The 24,703-nt window shown below is 36.0% G+C and overlaps 1 protein-coding gene across 14 annotated transcripts in view; it reads right to left on the reverse strand.

Annotated features, from left to right (window-relative positions):
- ANKS1B (ankyrin repeat and sterile alpha motif domain containing 1B) overlaps positions 1 to 24,703 on the reverse strand; it is a 436,519-nt gene that overhangs the window by 255,428 nt on the left and 156,388 nt on the right. For all 14 annotated transcript variants that reach the window (XM_065043836.1, XM_065043965.1, XM_065043826.1 and 11 more), the window contains 2 exons: positions 24,532 to 24,668; positions 10,623 to 10,803 (listed from right to left, as the gene is read on the reverse strand). In XM_065043836.1, the coding sequence (XP_064899908.1) occupies positions 10,623 to 10,803; positions 24,532 to 24,668 (318 nt within the window). The remainder of the gene's footprint in view (positions 1 to 10,622; positions 10,804 to 24,531; positions 24,669 to 24,703) is intronic.

The raw sequence follows: 24,703 nt of genomic DNA on the forward strand, positions 1-24,703 counted from the left end.
AAGGCTTACAGGTGCAACTACATTAGTGTTTTAGTTTGTCAGTCTCAGAGTGCATGAACTGAATCCCTTCTGGCTGAAATTAAATGGGGAGACAGGCTTCAACGTGAGCTCTGTATCTTTGCTGACTTTTTTTAAGGTTTATTTTTTTAGGAAATGCATGTTATTTATTCTTCCACCACTTTTAAGGTTCCACTAAACATTCTAAGACAATATTTTAAGATCCAGCAAGTATCTGATATACAGGATTCCTTTGAAGAATACCTAGGTTTTACTTTTGCCTTAGTAACAACAGTATTAAACTGCCTCTTAGTAGCCTGTTGTATAGGTAAATGTACATTTTCCACAAAAATCCCCAATAACAACCCCACTGTCCTGCTATGGGAAACACAAAAACTAGTAATAAAAAAGTAAATTAACTTTTAATAATTTTTTATTGAATTGTTTCTAATGAAATATTGTATTATTATTGAATTATCGTGTAGGTTTCTAGTATTTTATGGAATCCAGTGTACATTAAAACTGAATAAACCTACATCTATCCTTCTCCTTATTGTAGCTCATGCAAGCTAAGCATAATAGTAACAAGGCAGTTCTCAAGTATGAATATATATATATATCTGTATATGATACCTTGATAGCTTGATAAATGAAAAGCTGCTAGTAGAGCATTATATTTGAAGAAAAACTTACATTTAAAAAAGCAAGCATATTGGGCCCCAGAGAATTCAACTAAGTGGAATTTAAACTAACCTAAATTTTAACTGAAGTGATACTAAAAACACTACGGTGAAATTAATTTTTAATGTCTTTGGGTTTTTACATATAGCTTAAGGTTTTGCATTGAGATTCTTCTCTCTTGCAAACAATTGTGCAAGGACATACTCCTCTACAGCCACTTAAAGCCTGACCAATACCAGAAGCACAAATGTTATTATCAAAGCTACAAGCTATCCAGTACATTAAAAAAGAGGCTTCAGATATCACTACAAATTATTGATCAATAGAAGTGTGATACAGACTCCTTGGTATGACTATGTATAAGTCTATGATGATACAAGATGTGTGCTGCCTCTACTGTTGCCAGTATGGATTCTGGGGAAGGTGGATTATAGAGAATCCTGTGATTCCTCTGAGTTATGTCTGAAGACAGCAATTTAAAAATAAAAAAAAAAATCCTTAGTAAATGAGTAATATTAATCCCTGTACTCTGTACAAAATTGACCCAGAGTTCTTCTTAACAGGGTATTTCAGCATGACTTAAATATTAAGTAATAACAAACATAAATAATGCCACTACAGACTTAGTCTTCAATACTTTCATTTGTTTAAATGTACAAACAGTAAATAGCCACTAATGAGCTCTACAAAATATCAGCAAAAGTGGGAGTAAGATTTTTCTTTCAAGTGATTTAACAAAAGGCTTCTATTGATATAAGAAAAATACGTATAACTAGAAAAAAAAACCCAAACACCATGATCCAAAAGAAAATGTTTCTGTGTCTCAGGACGTAAGAATCTTAGTTCTATGAACAGTGCTGCTGAAATGCAGAAAATGGGCATCAGCTGGTATTACAACCCACTAGGTGCAAGTCACAAAAATGAAAGCTCTAGAACATAAACAATGGATCCACTTTTCAGCTTTCTGAATTTTTAAATTATTGGAAACAAAAGGCGCAACTCCATAGTGGGGATTAGATATTAAGTGTGGAACTCCTTGCAATAGTATTTTGTGGGTACAAAATTATACATGGGTTCAATGGAGGATGGTTAAATCCAGAGAGGATACATCTACTAAGGTTACATAATACATGGGACACATCCAGAAGGATCCTGGGCTTAGGAGGACCTCGGGCTACAAATAGTTGAAGGCTGTAACGACATTCTGAAGAGGTGTCACTATGCATTTTTTTTGCAATTATGCATTTTCCAAGGACATTCATATTTGCTCATTGTCAAATATGATACAGAGTAGATAAAACTTTACTCTTACTCAGACCAGCCTTTCTAATGCTTTTTATTTTATGTCCTTCTGTTTTTATTAAACTTAAGAGAATTTGTTCATTTTGGTCTCTGACAGTTGTGACATATTTTCACACTACAGCTTTGTATCTTCCCCAGACATGGCCATCTTTCCCTATCTTCTCATCTGAATAAGTCCAAACTCTCCATGAATCCTCTGCATAACTCTAAGGACATAATAAGTCTCTCACTATGTAAAAATTAAACTATGGAAAATAATTTCTATTTATACAACTTTATATTTAGAGCTACATCACAACTAGAAATACAAAATGAACACTCATACACAGAATTTGTACAACCAAGTCCAAAATTAGGGATAAAATAGTGTTTCTATAGATTTTAAAATAAACCTCTTGACAGTTTCAATTGATATTATTTGCTATATCCTGAATTTGTGCACTTATTTATTTCTACCAAAGCACAGAAATACTTCTGAGAGCAAGGAATAGTTTTAATTTTTTTCAAACTTGCCAGTATCTTTTTGAATTCTTATCTAATTACAAACTATCAAAGTAGCTACTGTATAGAAGTTACTTAATGAAACAGAAAAAAAACCAGATGTAAATATTTCATCTTTGTTTACAGTAAAATGAATTCAGTCATTCTGAAACCATTCATGAAAGTGTCTCAGATTTATTGACTAATTCATACTGAAAATAAGATTTTTGAGGCTAGGATCAAAGTTCTGGAACTCATGGTGTTATCTCCATTTTAGACAAAATGATAGCAGGTATTCCAGAATGTGGGAGATCCAAGTTCCCTTTTCTTCTTTCACTAAGTGACATCAAATTTTCATTTTCTGCAAGAATACTAGCACCTGCAATGTACTCTGATATGTATCTCTTTTACATTGTTCAGCTAGGACTACTTAGAAAATATGCAGTTAATTACTTAATGAGCATGACTGACCCTACCCTAGTTGTTGGATATTCGCCAAAGGTACAGAAGGCTAATTTTCCCACTCACAGAGGCCATTTTTCAGACAGTGTGGAACAACATAAGAAGAGACATTCATTACAACAAATGACAGTAGCATTACAATTGGATAGCCGATAAAAGCAAACAGAAAAAGATGTCATTGAGTTACATGCACAGAGAGTAAGAAAGAGAAATAAAAAGTGACTTTTATTTCAGAATGGTCTTAAGACAAAACAGATAAAATTCTTTGTTACTGGTTGGCATGTAATACAGAGAGAATTTTTGTCTGTTTGGTTGGTTGGTTTGTTTTGGTTTTGTTTTTTAAGCTGGAGGTCACTAAGTATGCTTGGAGGACTAAAATTTCTTTTAAAACAACAGGAACATTTTTGCCATTTCCTTCAGTTCTAATCATCTTACACAGGTCTCAGAAATACAGCTGGTGAGCAGAAAGCTTTCTAAAGGATACAACAAACATTCTGGTCAGGAGGAGTAGCAGTAAAGCGATTAAATATTAATAAGAGGACATGACAACAGGAAAAGAAAAATAGATTGAAACGTAAGATAGAATATTCTAAAAAATGCTACAATAAGATTAAATGCATTCGCCGAGTGAAAGAAAACTGTACCGCAAACAATACTGTGAGGAACTGAAGACTGAAACCTCCTAGTGCTCATTTCTCATAGCCCTCATGTTGCAGTGGCAATTCTCACTGATGAAGTTTGCATGAGCAGCCCTCCAGAGCCTGGTCAATCTTATTTACAAAATGTCCAAAGGAAAGATAAGGGAACAATACAAGGTATGTTGACAGCCTGAAGAATAAAATGATCTGTCTCTGCAAATGGTCCCACTACAAGTTAAGGAGTTATTTTGCTTTGAGCTTAGTAAAACAAAACAAAATAAAACAACAAAAACATAAAAAAATCAAGCCTAGCAATCAACCAATCAAAAAAACAAACAGCAAAGCAAGGAGATGACCAAGATGACAATTAGATAAATATGAGTATTGCCTATGGTTACTGTGCTTCTAGAAATGCCTAAGAATTGTAAATGAAACATCAGAGAAAATATTTTGCTTCTGACTTTACTTGTCAGGATGATTATTATAACTGGAAAAATGCATCAGATATATATAATTAAAATGTAAATTATACTGCTACTAACAGCTGCATTCATAACCTGTTCCTCCAAAGAAGCTCTTTAAATTCTGTATAGAATTACTGTTGAAATATCCAGTGTTCCTTTAGAAAAATATTTTTTAATGTGATGAACCACTGTTACATGTCTATAACAAAATGTCATCTCATAAAAAAGAGGACACGTGCGACTAAACGAAGTGTAATAGGCTTTTATAGCACAAATAGACATGTAGACAAGCATGCATACAAATCTTTATGTTTACTTTAGGGGCAAAAAGAGTTGAAGAAATAGCTGATTCCTGAAGCTGCTTGTAGTGTAGCACATAGTGTTCCTAAGGATCCTGAGGGAAATCTTCTCCAAAGTAAGACAGTCTCTAAGAAATTCTCATCTCCAGCATTATCACAGCATTTCCCTATTTCCTACCTTCCTCCTTGCTGAATTGAGACCTAAGCATTTAGGTTTTCAAAATTAGTAAATGTATTATACATATTACATGGGATTTTTTTGTCTCCTGTGTTGGCAACAATTGCTAATTGGCTTTATTCATAGTATGTAAATAAAGTGGAAGAAAAGAGCAAATCCTCTGAAGGACAGCCATTTCAACGAAAGGCAGGCACGCATGTTGCTCAACACATGCCTGTCCACATGTGGTCAGATGCTTCAGAATTCAATTTGAAAAGAGATTAGCTGTTCATGTCATTTCTTGTTTCATTAACACATCCAATGCTATATCTGACAACAGGGCTTAGAGACACATCTGCAGCTTTATTCCTTCAATATGCCTGCTTTAAATTGTTTTATTTTCAAAGTAGCTTACTACTGACTTAGCAATCAGAATGTCCACATAGTTAGTGACATGTGAGACAACATGTTTGGAGAGCAGGTTCACACTAACAGCTATGAAGTGGGTTTAGCCCAAGTGATTCATTTCAGTCTGAGAAAAGGCTGCAAGGTAACATTGTATGGGCATTATTGAAGAGCTAGGTAACACTGTCAGGAAGTTTAAGTTGGAAAAATATAACTAGCTCCAACAAGAATATTTAAAGATCAGGTGGCACAGGATTTAGTGGCTTATTGTATCTAACGTTTAATGTAAGCACCAGTATAAAACATCAGTTTCTTGTAAAGTTATGTTGGTTTTGAATAGAATGACAGCAGCCAGTTTCATCTACAGCTTTCCAGGCATCACCTTGATCTGTCTGCTATCTGTCTTTTAGACATTATAGACTGCATCTTGACATATTTGTAGCAGCGAGATATATTACAATGAGCTACTTGAAGTGTGTTGTTTTGAAACTGGAACATGTAAAGATAATAACAGTTAACAAATAGCAGTTTATAGTATTAAATAACCCTGCATTTCTCTGTTCCTGTGGGACAGACTGTATCTTTGCCTTGGATAGCTGTGCAAAGGCTGAAATTAGAAGCAGTAAAATGAAGGGCAACATAAGGAGGCCTTAACTTGCTACATCTGCTAGACAAATTAATTAGAACAACAACAAAAAAAAAGAATTTGTTTCAGACAGTACTGAGAATGATCCCCAGTAGCAGTTTGTGGAATAGCTACTATGTCTCACCAATTGCACTCAGTTGAACTTGGCTATAAACTGAAGAGAAAAAAGCAGGTAATCTTCAGAGATGAAAAGACTCAAATTAACCTGTTTTGAAGAATGCCTTGGTAGATTTTGTTGTAATGTAACCACGAAGATGATGAAGAATTTGACCTTCTCAGGCATTTCACTGGAAAAGAGTTCTTAATCAATGACAGGTAGGTAAAGGCTCATAATACCAGGTTTTTCAGATGTTTCCTCAGTGGAGGTGCAGGTGTCCGTACACAGGAGATGGAAAAGCTTTATTTACCAGCATTTGTCAAGTATGGTTATTTCATTACATGCTAGTATTTTCCCCTTTCTCTGTCACTGGAAAACCACGTGTTCTTTTGGTAATTAGTGAGGTATTGTCAACAGACAAAGACAGTGTGCCAAGAACTTACATACAGCACACCTAAAAACACCCTCTAGCAATAAAAGGTTTTTTCTTGTTTCTTTACCTTCCTTTATTTTATGTTTCACTTCTAGTAATTCCAAAACTTTTTAATAATTGAAGAAACTAGGCTTGAAGAGTCTACATAGACATCACAGTGCGATCTTTCCATAACTGATCTTAATAAAACGGATATTTAAATATGAATGTAATGTTGACAAATATGTGACCTACCTCAAATAGCAGCTTTGCTAATGTCACATAAAGGAACATTCCTGCAGCAGAATAAAATTTGACTGTAACTAGAAAGGCAGCAGAACCAGTAATTTTAGACCAGACCTCTGAACCAAGTTTCTAATACTTTCTAGCAGCCATGAAAAAGAAAGATAAAACTGCAAGCTTATCTTGAAGTGTAGAGCTGCTTTTGCTTCAGAAAAATCAGGCTTGTGAGACAAAACAATGTGATCAGATGCTTACTTTAAAGAAAGATCTGAAGACACTTCTAAAAGAAACCAAAGGTAGGACTCAAATATTGCTTTTTCATTGTAGAAGAGAAAAGATGTTAGTCCACATTTTAAAGATTGAATTCTCAAATTGTACATTCTGGGTTGTCCTAAGAACAATGTAGCCTTCTTAGATAAATGAAATAATGTTACTCAGAAAGTCAGAAAACAAGGCATGTAAAAAGAGTAAGAACTACATTAAGGTCCTACAGTGGAGACACACTCTGTAACTAAGAGAGAAACTCAGTAAATACCTTTAGGTACCACACCAAGATGCAAGAAAAACTGTATGCTGTTTTACAATGAATGGTATACAGAATTTACTGAAAATGTAAAGATATTCACGGACTGAAAATTGATTACAATGTATTTACCTACAGACAACTGCTGACATTTTTGTGCATACATGCATCTGAGTACAGATCTATTTTCTGATCTGAAACAGAACAAGAACATGTGCAGAACTGTCTTTTTAATTTCACAGCCCAATTATGCTCAGTACAAGAAGACATAATGAAGTTAATATGGGTTAGAGAAAGAGCCATTATTCTGACTGTTCAAGCAGAAATGAAAAATAAAATAATCCAGAGTGACAGTTTCTGCTGCAAGTCTTGATTATGCCAAGCTGACATTACCAAGATGGCCACGATTTTGCCGCACTCAGTCTTTAAGATTTACAGTTTCAAAAGAACTTCATGGATGTATATAACAAGGCATAGAGCTATGATATTAGAGAGGCATCTGCCTGAAAGCCCAGACTGCCCTCTTCTGGAGTGAATGATCTTGCACATCTAGTGGTCTTTGTTACCCGGTCAAAGTCATATGAGGAACATCTTACAAATGATCAGGTCTTTAATATTTCATTTGTGTAATCATACAAAAAACCTGCTAAACATGTATTCAGATGATCAAGATAATGAATAGCATCTCACCATGACAGATTTACATACATAGCGGCTTCCTTGTGTAATGGAGTGGACTCACTTTTACTACAGAAAGTTTAACACTAGTAGCTGACATTATTTGGATCCACTGACCTCTAACTTGAGATGAAATGCAATGCTATGATCATTCACTCTGAATTCGATTTACTTCTATGAAGTCAATATTATTGCGGCAAATAAAGCTGTGAAAACTGGCCATGCCAAAGCTGCATTCACAATCTGCTCTACGTATACTGCAGTGAGAAAAGCGTTTCCATAAACTTATTGCAGGTTCTTCACCAGTTGAAGTTCAAAACAAGTAACAGAATCTTTATCCTTACATTTTAGTTTCATGCAACCTGATATTAAGGTATCTTCCGCCATCTATGCAGGGAACATAAATGGTTTTGTTTACGCTACAAGGCCATCTGATCCCAAAGCTAAAGTACATACCTACCATTATATGCGGGCTGTTCTCCAGCTAATTAATCAGAAAATGTATATGCTGTCAGTCAGATAATATAGTGCTGTGGTAGAGTTCAGTGTTTTTTTATTTGATAAAAATACACTTACTGAAAATCCCGATCCCAGTTTCAAATCGGGGATTGTAGGGAACTAGTAAACACCAAGGGTAAAACTGTGATCCCCAAATATAAAGAGGAATTTTCTCTAATTTATAAAAGTTACAAGAGATAGATTCTTCTTTGGTAGCAGACCACGGAAGCAGAGGTAAAATAATTATTTTAGAATTAGAATAATTATTTTGTTGTATGCATCTCCCACTTTCATCTGAATGATAATGCACCATTGCAAGTTTCCCCCCCAAAAAACCCTTAAAAAGCACTGAAATTGAGTAGGAAAATACTAAGGCCATATTTATATGGCAGTTCCTGATTTAGAAATTCCATAAAAAGCATTTTGATTGTTTCAAAGAAGGCGACAGAAAACTACCAGCTGAAATTACTATGAAAATGAGTTCCTTCTGTATATTGTTTCTTTCTGGTCAACCAGAAGACCCTTGACCTCAACAAGCATGAAAAAATAATTAGTTGCTTTTTGCCAATGATGCTTTAAAAAGAAAAAATGAGAGACATAAACACCCATGAATATAATATAGAAGGAAACACTCAAACATGCACAAATCCTCAGCTGTTACTGAACTAAACATTCTTTTAAGGTGCAAATCTTCCATGAATTTTCAGAACAAGCTGGCAATTCAGAGGGTTATAATCAAGACATATGATGAATTGTAATTATTGTCACTGTAGATCTGTAAAAGGAACAAGGAACCTTTCAGTGAATATATTGCTTAAACGACTCTAGGATAGAAACCATCTGAGAGGAGGAATTGCACTTCTACTATAATGATTTCATTTACTGATAGTAAATGAATGATTTACTTATGGTAAACTGTACTCTTGAGAAACTTGTAAAAGATGTCCAGAACTCCAGATTCAGTCATTTTGCCTTTGTTAATTTTTGCTCAGCTTTCTAGGCAGAGACAAGGGGAAGCTCAGCTTCCACTCAATCCTTAAATCACATCATCCACAAATTAGAAATGTAGAGTTCTAATAACCATGAGATTATCATTCCAATTTCAGACCAAATGAAATGCAGTGATTAAAAGCTACTGAGTGCAGTCCATTGTAAATTTAACCAAAGGAGATAAAAGTAAAGCAAATCCAGATATGATGAAGAACTTAACCAGAACTGTGCAACAGCCCAAATCTGGAGAAGTTCATTATCTAACTCCAATGAATGTTCTTTTTGTTTTCTTATTTTTGCTTTTAAACATCAAGACATATTTAGTATCATTCAACTACCCAGAATAACATTATGATCACTGAAGAGAATTTAGAGCAGAAAAAACAATAACAACAAAAAATCCAAAACCCTAAAGAATCAAATGACCCTACAACTAGGAATAAAAGATACCATACAAATCCATTATTTCCAGTTGGGCTTGAAAAGGTTTGTTGTATCCATGCATATAAGGACATCCTTTAGTTTCAAAGATGACACAGTCAGTCTACGAAAAACAATATGAATAACCTCTGATCTTTTCAATCCATTCTTCGTCATAACTGATAGAATATCTCACTCTTATTTCACAACAGTTCTTTAACAATATAGTTTTCCTTTGATCTAGCTATGAAATTGATTTTTTGACCATCTAAAAGCAACAGTTTTCAGAATTTTCAACCCCTAACAACCAGAAATGTACAACATTCATCTCATCTGAAGACGAATGCTACAGAAGCCAACTGATAGGTCTTTACTGAATTTCAACATTTGTATTATTATTTTTATTTTATAGTAAGCTGCTTCTATTAAGATCTTAAATATAGTATCCCTTTAAAAGAAATAACTCCATCTGCAGATCATATAAACTAGCTATCAGACATTTATTTCAATATATCAGTTTTCCCAAATACTATACCCTTCTGCTTCAGGTTTAGCCTAAATAAAGCAACTTGCATATGAAATCTGAAGGGATAGAAGTAGCTTAACGCACAGTTTACTGACACTTTCTTGCTCTTAAAGTTTTGATCTGAGAAGAAAATATTTTAATACTTTTTAAAGCATTTTCATTAGGTAAACCTGTATATACATAGAAAACCTTCACAGTTACAATCACGCTATCACTCTATTCAATTCTTATCATCAGAGCAAATATATTAAAGTTTGTCTTTAATGAATCCCATAACTAATGCAGAAATAATGTCAGGTTATTTAGAAATCTTCCCTTCCTCATCTTTACTGATGGTTAAATAATGATTTTTTTCAATTTAAAATTCATATTAGGGTATGCTGACCACTCAATGATGAAAGTACATGTGAACCTGAATCATCATAATTTCAAGAACTACAATACCTAAATTCTAGGTATTTCTGTAAAACAAAATCTGGTTTATTCAAAACATAACATTCAGGAAAAAGTATAATTTAATCATATTGGTCATGAAATACCAGAACCCTTTGTTGAGCAGCAGAAAAAAGAAATCAGGAATAATTTTGTGTGGTTTTGATAAATGTATTTCACTACCAAGTACAATAGCAACTCCAGCTTAAACCCACAGACCTATAGTTTTATATAGCTTTTTTGATAGGCAAAGTAAGCTTTATTTTCTATACCTGGAACTTCTCTCTCTTCAACACTGTGTTCCAGAGATCCAAAGGAGTAGTTAGCTGGACTGATTGCAGGAGTAGAAATAAAACTTGTACAGCCAATGGATGAGTTGATTTCAAAATAATTGTGGCTGTGATTCATTCGGTGAAATTCCAGAGAAGATACTATTGATGTGCGCTGCTTGGGCTACAAGAAAAACAGAAGTTTGGCATGAAAAATACAGACGTTTTGTGTAGTTTTCATTACTTGACTTTTAATAAATTTACCCAGGATTTCTCTCTTTTTACTGTTTTTATTTGGTTTAAATAGTACTAGTAAAAATCATTTCATACGACAAGCTGTGGTAATGTAGAGATAATTTTCTTCCAATATGTAGATCAATCTTCATTAGAAATAAATGCATGTCTTCATTCTAATCAATTTAATTCAAAATAAAATAGGGTTTTACAGCCTTGCATGTAATAATTTCAATCATCTTTTGATAAGAAAGGGAGCTCTTCACCAGCTGCATTGCTGGGCACATCTTGCAAAACAATTAGACCGCTGATGCCTGTATAAAGAAATTTACAAAATAATAACAAGCACTCATCACTCGAATGCAACCCTCTGCTGTTCATGCAATTTATGAAGGGCTGCCTTAAATATTCAAAGACTGACATGTCTAAAAGCTTAAAAAAGAAACATGAAAATCAAAATTTCTTCATGAGTTTTCAAAGAAGAGTGAAAACCTTGACACTAGTTTGTATCAAACTTTTACTTTTGAAGTGGACCTCTGCATTGACCCCATTTAAAGGCTCTGCCTTAGACTGCAGAGCAGCTGCAGTCTTTTTGGGTGGATCCACACCATAAGGTACGATATATACTGTACAAAATGTGCTTCAACTCCTTATGGCCTTTTGACCATAGGACCAGACTAAAGCCAACCTAAATTAAAACCAATGAAACCTATATAGCATGATCATCAGGTCAGCAACAGCTTTCTCTACACAGATCTGTTCTCATCGCTCTGCACTACTTGTAACCTTAGTGATCGGTGTGGTGGACTATAAGCCACAGACTGATGGTTTGCTATGTCATACTAAAGTCTGTCACAGCACTCATCTGGCTCCATATGCAAAATATCCTAACCCCACAATGCTCCTTGATGTTTCAAGGCCAATGACCTGAAACATTAAATGCCTCCTCCAAAACACAGGAGGCCCTGCATCCAGATGTATAGCTATCTGTAAATTTATTTCATGCATTTTATATATACATAAAATATATATCCTGAGATATATACCTCAGGAACTGCTGCTTTAGATGACTAAAGCCGGGAAAAGTAAATAGAAAAAAAGAGAGTAAAGGGTGCTTTAACTTTTCTTGTTTTAGCATGCCAGGCTTAACAGATCAGAATATTTGTAAAGGTCAAGAATTTGGTACTTACTAGTGTCAAGACCAAATTACTGCCCTGGGAGCAATAAGAACATCCTTGAACCACGAAGCTATTCACCTTACTTAGAACTACCTGTTAAAATACAGTCTATCCCAGTGGAGTAATTTTCAATTTGGTGTGTAGTCTATTTCATTTTTAGGTTATGAGTCCTGCAATGTTTGTGTTACAAATAAAGAACCAGACTGTTTACACTAAAAATTCACTCTTTCTATTGGTATGTCAGACAAAAAAATAGACTTAGGTTTGTATAGCGTTGATTGTTTTTTAAAGTCGTGTTGGGCACCATGTGAATTAACTGTGTTCTGTTAAAACTGAGAAAAATTGCAAAGGGTAAATTTGGGCATTCATCTGGAGCTCATCTATGGTCTATTGAGGGGATTTACTTGCTTTAATAATTAAAAACAGCTTCTGCTTTGAAAGGCTGACACCTAGGGCTACTAATTTCATGGGAGGGTTCGATGAACAGGGACAGACTCCAACATCAAACAGTCTGGTTAAAAGTCATTGTTTGGGACCTGAGCCAAAGCAACTCTCTGATCAGACGAAAAATATTAATGTGTATTAATTAAACCTAAACTGCACACTTTTGCTAGACAACAAATTCATCAATGACCTAATTATTTCTAAGACTGAAAAAGATCTCCAGTTATTCAGAATCATGTTCCCGGGCATTTCCCAAGCAACACTGTTGTTGTGGTTTTGGAGGACCTCAGCTTCTGAATTGAAAAGGTGCCCCTTCAAGCAACATGTTGTGTATGATCTCTGGTTATTCTTAAACTGAGACAGTTCATACCTAAAAGGGTAGCTGGGAAGGTCCAGTTCTGTCTTCCCAATCAGCTTCAAAAGGAATTGCTTCTGGCCTTTGTCCAGACAGGCCTTCAGCCACTGGGTGGCCCTTTCTTGGAATCAGAAAGCAGTATCTGATGGATCATACAGACTTTTACTAACTTAAGGCTGATCAGCTGTTTCACTACCCCTCAGTGTAGTATTACAAGCTCTTCTAACATCTTTTAAAAGTTTCCTAATAAACACTTGCAAGGTCTTGGGTGGGGTAGAGGGGTGAAACAAACCAAAAACAACCCCAAACCTTTCTGAAGTTTCTTTTACAGATCAGTTACTTTGCAAGTGCTCACAGATTTTAAAAAAGGTCCATCAAGAAATAGCTATGACTTGCTCTGGAGACACAGGTTAGTGATAGAAATCGAGAGTGATTTTCAAAGATGATTATGGAAGCTAGAAACATGCTTTCTGTCTGCTCATGACAAAATGCAAATACAAAATACCTCCTGTATTATTTTGAGCTTTGACATTATTATTATTAATTCAGAGAAACGTATCTCAGTTTAATACATTTTTCCAGTCTAAGGATTTTGTACAGACTCTCACACAGCCTCTAGTGCTCTACAGCATAACACTTCTGCTATATTGTCTGGAGTTAACAGGGTCCATCTGTCAACATGCGCCAATAATTTTTCTACATAATTACACAGGAATCTAGCATCTGAGCCTTTGTAGCTAACTAGAGGAGCCTTTTGCACCTTTGCTGGGTCCTGTAAAATGTTATGTTGTTACATTATGTTAGTTTTTCATTAATATATGCCAAGAAAGATGCAGTAAACCAGTTTGTGTTAACTGCATGCCTCTGCCTGTGTCTCTCTAAAGTACAGTTTGCACAAAGATGGTAGAAAAAAATGGATTATCTCTACACTTAGGATAATTCCGTTCCAGATTTAGATAACTAAATTTATAACATAGCTGTTTAAATCTATACTGGGTATCTAAGCTCCCATTACAGTCAACAGAGATCTAGTCAATACAACCAATGGAGTCCAGAGAACAATTCACCTCACCCTGGCCACTTGCCTTAATACATGTATCTGCCATCACTCGAGATGCGCTGGGGCATCCCACCTGGCCTACAGCTGCCACCCAGAAGAGTGCAGTTCTCCCCTATGTAGGTCCTGTGTTATATCTCACAGCCTACACGTGCATGTCAAAGACACATTTATGGCACCCCAAATGACATTAGATGCTTATTTTTAGTAACTGAATTGAATCTTACACCTCTGCTAAGCATGACAGGAGATCAGATATCCGAATCAGACAAAGAATCTTATGTACAGACTGAATCCCACCTCTAGCTCACATGTAGACACACTGGATATCTTACTTCCCTTGTTATTATAGAATCTGGAGACAAATTCTAGTCTTATTGGCAGAATTTGTAGCCAGCAATTAACAAGTCACTTACTGGAGTCTTGTACCTTGGTTTCCTGGATTGCACCTGCCAAAGCCACTTTTAAATTATATTTACCAAGATGTCCTCAGATAGGCCCTGAATACTTTTAAGATTATTTACTATATGGAATACCAATGAAGGCAGGGGTGAAGGTTTTATAGCTGTGGAGATTGTGCAAATACAAAACTCTGTCCCAAAGAAATGATGTTTCCTTTAGGCTTTGTACCAAAGCCAGCTTTGTCAGTCATTACATGTTTGCCTCATACTACTCAGAAAGTCTGCATACACTTAGATAGCCTCTGTGAAATCATAGCTTACTTACAGCATGACTTCACCTCACTAAGTATGCTACATAACCACACGCAGATCTCTCCTTAAGTAGATGTACTTTATTCATTACACTAATGTATTTCATTTACTTATGTATAAATATCTCTAGTAACTGGCTTTATTTACTTCAAAATGTTTCTTCATGACTACCATTTCAATTGTGATGATACCAACACAGAAAACCCTACACTATCCTAAAACAGCATACTAAATCAGGCTAATGAATAGACCTTATCATCAGTACAAAGGCCAAAATAAATCAATGTAAATCTTTAAAGATATTGCAATAACAAGATATAAATAACTTTTAAATCAGGTGTGATATGAAGAATATTTTCATATTTTCATGTCAGTAGCAAACATCTACCAATGAAAGATACCACTTTGAACACTACAAATAAGGAGAGGCATCAAAATAAACATACTGAATTGCCTTTCTGTTTAAAAGGCAAGTAAGAACTTACTTAATGCTCCCATGAATGGAAGCTCCATGAATATTCAAGGCTGACATGACTCACATGTAACTCTATGAGCATGTAAGGGATCATTCATATATTCAACATAACATTTAGCAGAGGGGCTAGGGCAAAATTCTGTTCTCAATTTAACATAAAAATATTTATCTAACTTCGGAGTCCTCTGCAGTACAAGCTATGACTTCACGTTCTCTTATCCTTCGGATTTGTGTACACAGCACCATCACAATCTTTAAAGAATTAATTCTCACAATGTTCCTTTGCACTATGGCAGAGCTATTAGCCCCATTTTACAGGTGCTGAACTACGGTACAGACCTTTCCAAAGGGATGTGTGGCTCATTAAATCACTGAGAACCAATGAGATTAGAGAACACTCTGCAGTGCTCCTGCCAAATTCCAGCTTCCCTACATAATGTAAAAACTGGTTTCAGTTGGCTTATAGCATGTAGAAAATTTTTGATAGAACAGAGAAGTGAACCTGTGTTCTCAAATTCTAGCTAGCACATAAAATACAGACTTACTAAAGAAAGTAAGAGGCTGTAGCCCCTTCTCCAGGCTCATCTCACATGCATAACACAGTATGAGTGTAGCCAAGTGGACACATAAATCCCTTATTTGGTACCTGCTCAGATGATTTGATTCTTCTAATTCTCTGATGAACTCAGTCCTACTTCAGAAATTTCCCATTCTCTAGCTTCCTTCTTTCTTAAGATTCTATTCTTTCTACACACTCATCTTCCCTTTCACTCCTTTATTTTTCTCAGTATTCTCCTGTCTAGTGTTATATTCCCTCCAAAACTTCTTATTTTACTCTAAAACACCTTTCACAGTACACAAGCTGCTTCCAGTTCTATTTAGTCTTCCAAAACTTGCTTCTCTGCTTTTTCTGTGGTTTTGTCATCAAGGTCTCTCAAATGAACTCCCTAATGGTCCTATCTCCCACTGACTCCATCAGTCACTACATCCCTCTCATTGTCCTTCAATGTATCCAATTTAAACCTCTGCCTCCCCTTTCAAATACAACTTTACATCACTTTTTTCATTTCTTAGTCTCTGTCTTCTGTCTCAACATCTCAACATGCCATCTCTGTTTCTCTCTTTGTCTCTTTTGTTCATGTACACTTACATAAAATCCCATAATGTTAATCTTTTTGTTGGTAAAATACAGCCTGTGAGAAGACAGGCTTCTTCACTTATTCCCGTCCTCAGTACCTCAGTTTTGATTTGCAGAAATCAGCACGTCTGACACATTCTCATCAGTAAATGCTGCTGCCGAGAGTTATCTGATTTATTGGATCTGAAATAAGATGATCAAGTGGCCTTGAAATTGCAAAAACTGGAGATTACAATGGATCTGGGTTTGATTCATCTGTGTCACCTACAAGTGAAAGATTGCACTGAACTGTTACTATACCCCTGAATAAATTATTCTGTCAGGCCTCAAAATACCATGTTAAACAAGCTGAAGATACATTGTCTTTTTAATAAGGTAATCTTAAGGCAATCTAATTTTTGAATTTTTTCATTTCATTTAACCTTATCTTAAATTATGACTACAATTAAAAATAATGTATAGACAGTTTCAGGACCTGTCTTGACATTCTTGTTTTTACTTCTCAACATCTTAATTTAGTTTATTGCAAGCAGCCACAACAGGGAACTTAAAAGCTCATGGGAATTAAAGAAAAAACAGCAATAAATAGAAGTTCTTACTGTTATTTAACTGCAGATCCTTTTCATTACTAAATGCATTTTAAAACTAAATTCCTTTTTAATGGCATCATAGTGCCTAAGTCCTAGGAATTTCTGTTTCATTGATTTTTAATTTAGAGAAAGACGCCTCTTTCATCCTGCATGAGCAGCAAGTGCTTATTTCTTTAAAATAATCTCAGGGCCCATCAGCATATATTGATCATTTCACCTGTAGGGACACACTCAAGGAGGGCACCTCCTCCCTGTAGCCTGTGGTTAGAAAGTCATGCAATGTGAATCTAGGTACCATGTATACGAAGTGCTTTCTGTTCCTGTGGTTCTAGAGTTCTCTGTGCCTGTTATAATAGCTCCTCCTTTAGTTCTCCATTGGAGTAAGTAACTAAACGTCAGGGGGCTGCTGCCCCTCTTCCATCTTTCACCCCTGGTCTTATATCAGATGACAAATCAGACTGGGAATAAATAAGGAAAAGAACTAATCTTCTCCGAGTTTCCATTTCCCTTGGCTTCTGCCTTCGTTTTAATTGCAAACCTACTGTTTGTGAGGTATAGCAGTCCTGAATGCTAAAAACTGTAACACGTTTGTAGTCATTTCCCTCTTTGACAGATGTCATCAGATTTTGAAGATACACCATTATTCCTACACTTCTGGAGAGGGAGAATTGTACAGGACCAAAACTATACCCAGGACTGTGTTAACAATTGAACAGTATAGATGACAACCTTCCAGAGCTCAGCAGCTGATTTTACTATTGTAGATGTACAAACCTACCTTTTGGCATCTGAACTACCTTTATGCTAAGGATTTCACCAACTGGCTTGGTTACAAGTTCAGCTATGAAAAATATTCTAATCATATGTATGATTTTTGCTTATATTGAATCAGGAAACAACCTAGAGACACAGGCAACCAACTTCAGCCAAGTAAACATATGCATGTAGAAGTGATATTCTAAAAACATAACACTCCTGACAATAATGAGTGTTCTACTTTAATTTATACTTGTGCTTTAGTATCCTGTTGAACTGCAATTAAATGCACTCACACATACTGTTTGCTGTTTTCATTAGCACTGTGTATTGGGTAGATGTGTTTATGTTTTCATATTGTCTCAGCTCTAATTAAAATAATCTAAATAGAATTATGTTTTATAGTTACTTGTCAAAGGAGATCTTCTACAATGCATCTCTTTAATAATACTTTGGTTAATGTTGTTACTAAGTAGTCACAATGCCCTAAGGGATTTTTTAAGAAAATATCCTTCTCTGGAGCTGTTACTTGTCTTCTACCCATTAATTCTGCGGTAAAATGGGAGGGGCAGGAGCAATCAGTCCTGTGAGACAATTGCAACCATAGACTTTTTGTAATTGGAACTCAGCATTTCAGAATAACAGATTTTTATATTGTCTGTCCTGTTTTCAGAAAGAAATAGGTGAATTGCTAACTACATCTTAATAGCATTTACAGCATATCTTTTATTTGTGTTTTTTTCTTTTTTCTTTCTTTTATTTTTTTTTTTTTTAAGGGCTATTTAGGAGCTTTATTTATCTGTTTGATTCTTTGTTTATTCATTTCAACATCATTAGAATGAGAAGATATCAAACTGTGTGCAGTACATTTACATAAACACTTAAAAGGTATACAAACAAATATATATATATATATATATATATATAAATTTCTGAAATACATCTCTCTACCTAGAATCAAGGTCATTGACTGCTGCCAACTACCTTGAAGTGCTTGCAGCCCTAATGGGTATCTGAAGCCTTGGAAATACTACATAACACAGAAGACATTTCCAGACCAGGCACACTAACGATGAGGGCTGAATCTGCCCACCTGTGGACTGTTAAATACATCTTTATTTTAGTGCGTTTTGGGAACACGCAGTGCCTTTCAAATGTTCAGCACTTTCCAGAATTTCATAAAATCATGTACAAAGGGGTGGCTTTTACCTTGGAAAGGATGGGTTTGATCCCCTCAAAAATCATAACTCTCAGTAAAGTCTTTTTAAAGTCTTATTTGTCTCGTGCTGAACATAGACACAGCACGTGGTTGCACAAAGTCCAGCACCAAAACATACCCAAAAAATAAGTGTGCACCCAAACAGGAAGCATAGCAGACCTGCACGGTATTTCTCCATGGTGATTTTCCTAGTTATTTCCTGCCTGGCTGAGCATGTTCTAACTTGGGCACAGCATGGAAAGCCGTTCACAGGAGAAAGAAGGTCCTTACAGCCCAGCTGTCCTGTGATCTCATTCAGAAAGTGAGTGGTGAGAATCTATTGCGTAAGTGTGTTCCCCAGCCCTCCATTTTATAGTAAAGTGCAACAAAGCAGACTTTTTGTGTCACAAAACCAGTTCAGTAGATGCATCGCGTTTATGGACTGGTGCAACAGCCTGCAGTGAGGATTTCATGAAGTTTGCAGAGACAGGCATGTACCAACTCAACCAAAGTATGCCAAGGGATGCATTTCACTGGGGAAGAACTAAGGGTACAGTAGTGGAGTGTTGACAGAGGAGAGGAAGAAGGTTTATTTCACCATAGGGAAACAGTGACACTAATCCAATTCAAAATCCTGTTTATGGAACAATTAATTCTGAAAATTTTCTAGAACTGTTCATTTCCAGAGTTGCCTCTAAGATGATTTTGCTCGGTTTAGTTCAAAGTAATTCATGCATCTAAGTCCAAAAAGGATGAGAGATAATTTCCTTGAATATAAATTACTGTCACTTCTTAGGTCAGCTAGGGTGTTTCTGGAGCACAAATGTCCTATAGCTGGTCTGCACATTCATGTCCAGGCTGCTACAGGGGGTGGAACGTCATGGTCCCTGTCTTCCCCTGTGCCTAGAACAACTACATCTACATAGTTATGCCATACTCACTGTGCATGCACAAAATAGTTGCACATTAAGCAAGGCACACCTGGTAGCCCAAACAAGTGGGATAGGTCTATCAGAGGCTAAAGGTGTCCTGCAAGATTCTATGGCTGCATGCAGAAAAATGAGACAACTAATTCTGTCTTCTAATATTTAAACTATTATCTTCTATTATACTGCTAGATGTCTTAGCCAGAGTAACAACGAACCATAGATGGAATTGTAACTTTGTTTGAAGAGGTTAAAAAGGATAAATAGAAAAAAAAAAAGATGACTAAAGTAAAGACAGCACATCCAAGCCTACAAGAAAAAACACCCATATTTTAATGAACTGGTTACTGCAGATCTTAGCAGTAAAACCAGCAAGAACAAGATGATGAAATTTCATTATGTCAGAAACACTGAAATTTTCTGTTCCTTTGTATTTCCATCAGAAGCCCTCTTTATATCACTGAAATAACACTCCTAAGGTATTCAGTTATTCACATAAAATAGGAAAAATATAAATTCATGATGGATTAAATTCAAGTTACTTTGAAATAATCCACATTCAGACATCAAAAGCTGTACCTACAGTTAGCTGTTTGAAATATATCTTAAAAAGTCAAGAAGAGAATATGTAAATTCTGAACTACATTTAATACAGAATTTAAAAGGTGAGAAGTTGGAATTCACTGAGAATTGGCCAATGACCCATAAGTGAATAGCAGTGGCAAAAGAAACAGTCTCATGAAAAAAGGTGCTCTTTCCCCCCTCTATGTATATCGCTTATTTGTTCAAATGGAGCTGAACAAATAAATAAGGAGAGTCTTATTAAATTGAGTGTCTAATACAAAAAACACACGAAGCATCACATGCAGCCTAATTTTGTTCAGGCTTCATCCAGACTGGGAGCTATTGCAATTGTAGTAGAACAAGTTCAGTTTTACTATCCCTTTCTAAAATTTATGTCTGATAATATAAGTTATATTTTACTATATGTACCAACATAACTAAGTTAAACTTTGAAAGCCTAAAACCTCAGAGGATTTTAGTTAACTCATTAACCTACTTGGTCTCCTACCACATCTCAGTTTTTTCCCCCATGAGCTGTTAGTATTATGTCTTTAAACTGTATTACTTTTTTAAAGTCTTCATTAACTAGCAATTCTTGAGTTATAAACTTACTAAGACTTGTCTGGACAATCTGGAAAAAAATTATCAAGTCAGTCAAACCCTGAAATAAATTGTTTGTTTCTTATCTGCGTGTATGTAAATAGTCAATCAACTATCTTTTTCAGAGACTGATCTTGTGAAAATTTGAAAACAAACATGTATTTGCAAAATCTTAGATCACAAGTAGAAGCCACAGGTAAGGTGCACAGATAGAAGAGCACACAGATCCTTGATTTACTATTCAGTGTGCTAGCTTCAGGACTGGAAGCAGTTGAGGTGGGTGGCACTGCAGCACCGAACTTATTACTGCCCCTGAGATCTGAGTTAGTATCTCTCCAGAGTGCTGCACTGTGCTGTTTCAGTTAAAATAGGCTTCGGCTTTATTAATAGTACATTGAATAGGACAGTAGACATATCCAAAGAGAGTTTTAGGTAGTTTTTTAGAGAGCAATGAAATCTCAGAAGAGATGAGTGGTAGGGTCACAACAAACACAGGTTTCTCACCACAAAATTCACCATAATTAATGGAAGAAAGGATAAATTTCCAGAAGAGATGAGTGGTAGGTTCACAACAAACACAGGTTTCTCACCTCAAAATTCATCATAATTAATGGAAGAAAGGATAAATTTCCAGAAAAGTGAGTGAAAGGTAGAATAGAAAGGCAAAATAGAAATTCCTGATGGTATGTTTGTAATATAAGAAGGGGAATAATTAAGGCCAGGTTAAGAGATAACTAGAAGGAAAAAGACAAAACAAGTTTGGGTGTACTCTGGGGAATCCCTTAACTGTCCATGACCCGGACCCCTTGGGATTCACACGTTGTGTATGACATAGTTCCTGTCACACACTTCCCAGCTGTGGTACTTCTCCACAGGCTGGCAGTGCAGCATCACAGCCTCCCTCCTCTTCTGGGAACTCTTCAGCAGTTGTAGCTGACAGAGTCCCCAGCCAGCTGTGTTTGGTATGACAGTGGCTGGAAGAGGAGAGAGGAGGGGCCACTGTGCTGTGCTAAACCTCACATTCATACAAACATCTTCAAAATCTGTCGTGTGCTGAAGCATGTATATGCACTGCCATCACATGAGCTGACACGCAGTCTTAGAAAGAAAAGGCCAAAGAAAACGGGAGGCGGAATGACCCCACCTCTGCCTTCAAAGTCAGCTCACCAGGTTTCTCCTTCCACTCTCTGCTACTGCCATTCCTAACTAGACTGGTGGGAGGAAGGAATCTTCAGTCCCCTCTGCTGCTGCTTACCCAGAAACACAGTGTTTCTCCTCACTGTGGGTAAACTGTTATACACACAACTCTTCAGGAAAGATAACTAAGGCTACAAAGGAAATTAATATGAGTTGAAAGGCCAGACTTCCCTGGCAGTTTCATCCAAGCTACCAAAGCCTGCCTAATGCAAAACTAGCTGCTGAAGAGTTTCCCATTGTGCCTTTCACTGGCACCTTCCTGTGCTGGATGCATAAGACATATGAAAAGGGGAAAAGAGTGACAGCTGTTTTGGAAATTTATATTATCCCCATATAGATCTGTTTATTTTGTTAGAAAAATGCAAAAAGGCCCTGGCAGGCAACAGAAAATTAATTATTTTGCATGCATTGTGTAACACTATTCATTAGTTTTACATGAGTATTGAGAGGTCAGTCAATAATAGAATCCCATTGTGTTAACCTTCAAAGAGCTTGCCATGTAATTGAACGCAGCAGGCATGGAATAAAGGAATTAAATATGCAGGCAGAATTAACACTAATGGTTTGCAAACATCACATTGCAAACATCTAGAAGTTCTTTGTCTAAATTCTTGGTTTGAGATTTTGGGGGGAGGCAGTTAGGTAAGCAACAAAAAAAAAAAAGCAAAAAAAACAGAGGAAGAATACTGAAGCAATGTGCATAAAACACATGGAGAAAGGAGAAGCATAATGGGATCTGAATGCTATACTGCATCCACCTTCTTGTATATGAGCGCATAGATATACGACATGCGTTAAGCACAAGCCTACGTGTGCTTTTCTGCTGTTGTTTTCTGCATAGGAAGTATGTCACATGTAGGGCCACATGAGAGACATTTTAGCAAACGTGGCAAAGTTCTGTCCGTAGATATTGCTCAGCTACCTTTTGTTCTGCAGAACTGTGAGAATACTGGGAATCAGTAAATGGTATGAATTAAATCTGGAAATAGCTCCCCAGAATCTGCTGAATCCATTCAGAGTTAAGTAGCAGGAATAACATCACCATTCACTGTTCTGGGTCCATCTGTTGGCAATATCATGATGGAAACAGCTTTTTACATGCTATTTTCAATAAACTATCACACAACAGCTTGTTCCAACAATATTCCAATACCTTTCTGTTTGCTTGCCGCCTACTATAAAAAACATCTTAGAGGGAAGGAGGCATTTTGGTACTATACTGGTGTAGAGTGGGAGGGACAGGAGACTACAGGAACAAGCAAAACGAGGAATAACTATAAAAAGAGAAAAGGAGAATAAGCTGTTATTTTAGAGCCCCTGCAATCTAGATTTAAACCAGAACGTGGAAACCAAACTAATGTCACAGAGGGATGGGATGCATCACCCAGTTGTTAGAATTTTTGTGCAATGACAGTGTCAGCCACAGGAAACCAATGGCTTCTAGAGAGAAATGGCAGGTGCATCTTGTAATTACCTTTAATCCTGCAGGACCTTCTGAACTGTGTGTTCCAATGAGTACTGAAAAGAAGATTCACCTCCAACACTGTAACACACTCACTTGTGCAGCATCAAAACAATCTGCCCTATATAATTCTCACCAAAATATCATATATCCATCAGCTTATTTATCAAGATACATAAATGCCATCATACTGATGAAACAAAGCCTGCATCCACTAGCATCAAAGAGGCTCAGTTGCAGAGTTCAGACCAAAAAAGTTTCACAATTAGTCAATTCAGTGTGTAGTTGTCACAACTAGCTTTTACACAAATAATGTCATGCTTGTTTAAGCAGTGAACTAGATAATCCCGAGGCTCCTTCTGATGTATGTTATCCTATGTTCCTGTGATTTCAAGATAAACTCTTCTATGCTGATTACCTCTATATTACTGAATCAAGTTCTAAGTTTTTTTTTATTATTATTTTAAAGCTTTTATTTTAAAAGGCTGTACTGCTTGAAGAATTACAAGGGGCACTCAAGTCTTCTATGCATTAAGCATCTTGTTTACCAAACACTATTAGAAATACATATAGTTAGGAAGGATGAAAATCAAGAAGCAATACTATACAAGAAGGTAAACTAAAGAAGATATGAAACATTGTGGGACCATGTAAATGGAGATACAGAAAGAGAAAAGAAAACCTGAAAAAGTAACAGTGAATTAATACTCATAAAACAGAATATAAACTTGGAAGAAAACTAATAGTGCATAAAAATACAAAATATTACATAAAGAATCATTCATGCTATAAGGAAAATGTATTGATATATCTCTTTATGTTGTTTGGCTCATTCATAGAATATTAAATCTTCTCCTGCTACCCAGATTGCTTCCCAAACACAAAAATTATTTTGTTTTCTGTTTAGCTGGATTTGACCTATTTATATGTGTATAGTGAAAATATCCTCTTAAAATGCATGCATCACAGCCTGCCTCTAAAATGAAAGATACAGCTAATAAGAGGATGCTATGGTGATCACCTACCTGAGGACGAATAACTTTCACTATGTTTTTAAGTGCAGTGTCTGGTGATGGAGGAGAGCAGTCAGGTGTTGGGCCTGTAGAGCTGTTTCTATGGTTACCAGATCCTGGTGCGGTAATTGCTACCTGAGGTGCATTATCTGTGAATAAAAATAGCATTTATGTGAACTTACAA

Source organism: Columba livia, chromosome 1 (genome assembly GCF_036013475.1).
Source record: "Columba livia isolate bColLiv1 breed racing homer chromosome 1, bColLiv1.pat.W.v2, whole genome shotgun sequence".
Lineage (NCBI taxonomy): Eukaryota > Metazoa > Chordata > Aves > Columbiformes > Columbidae > Columba > Columba livia.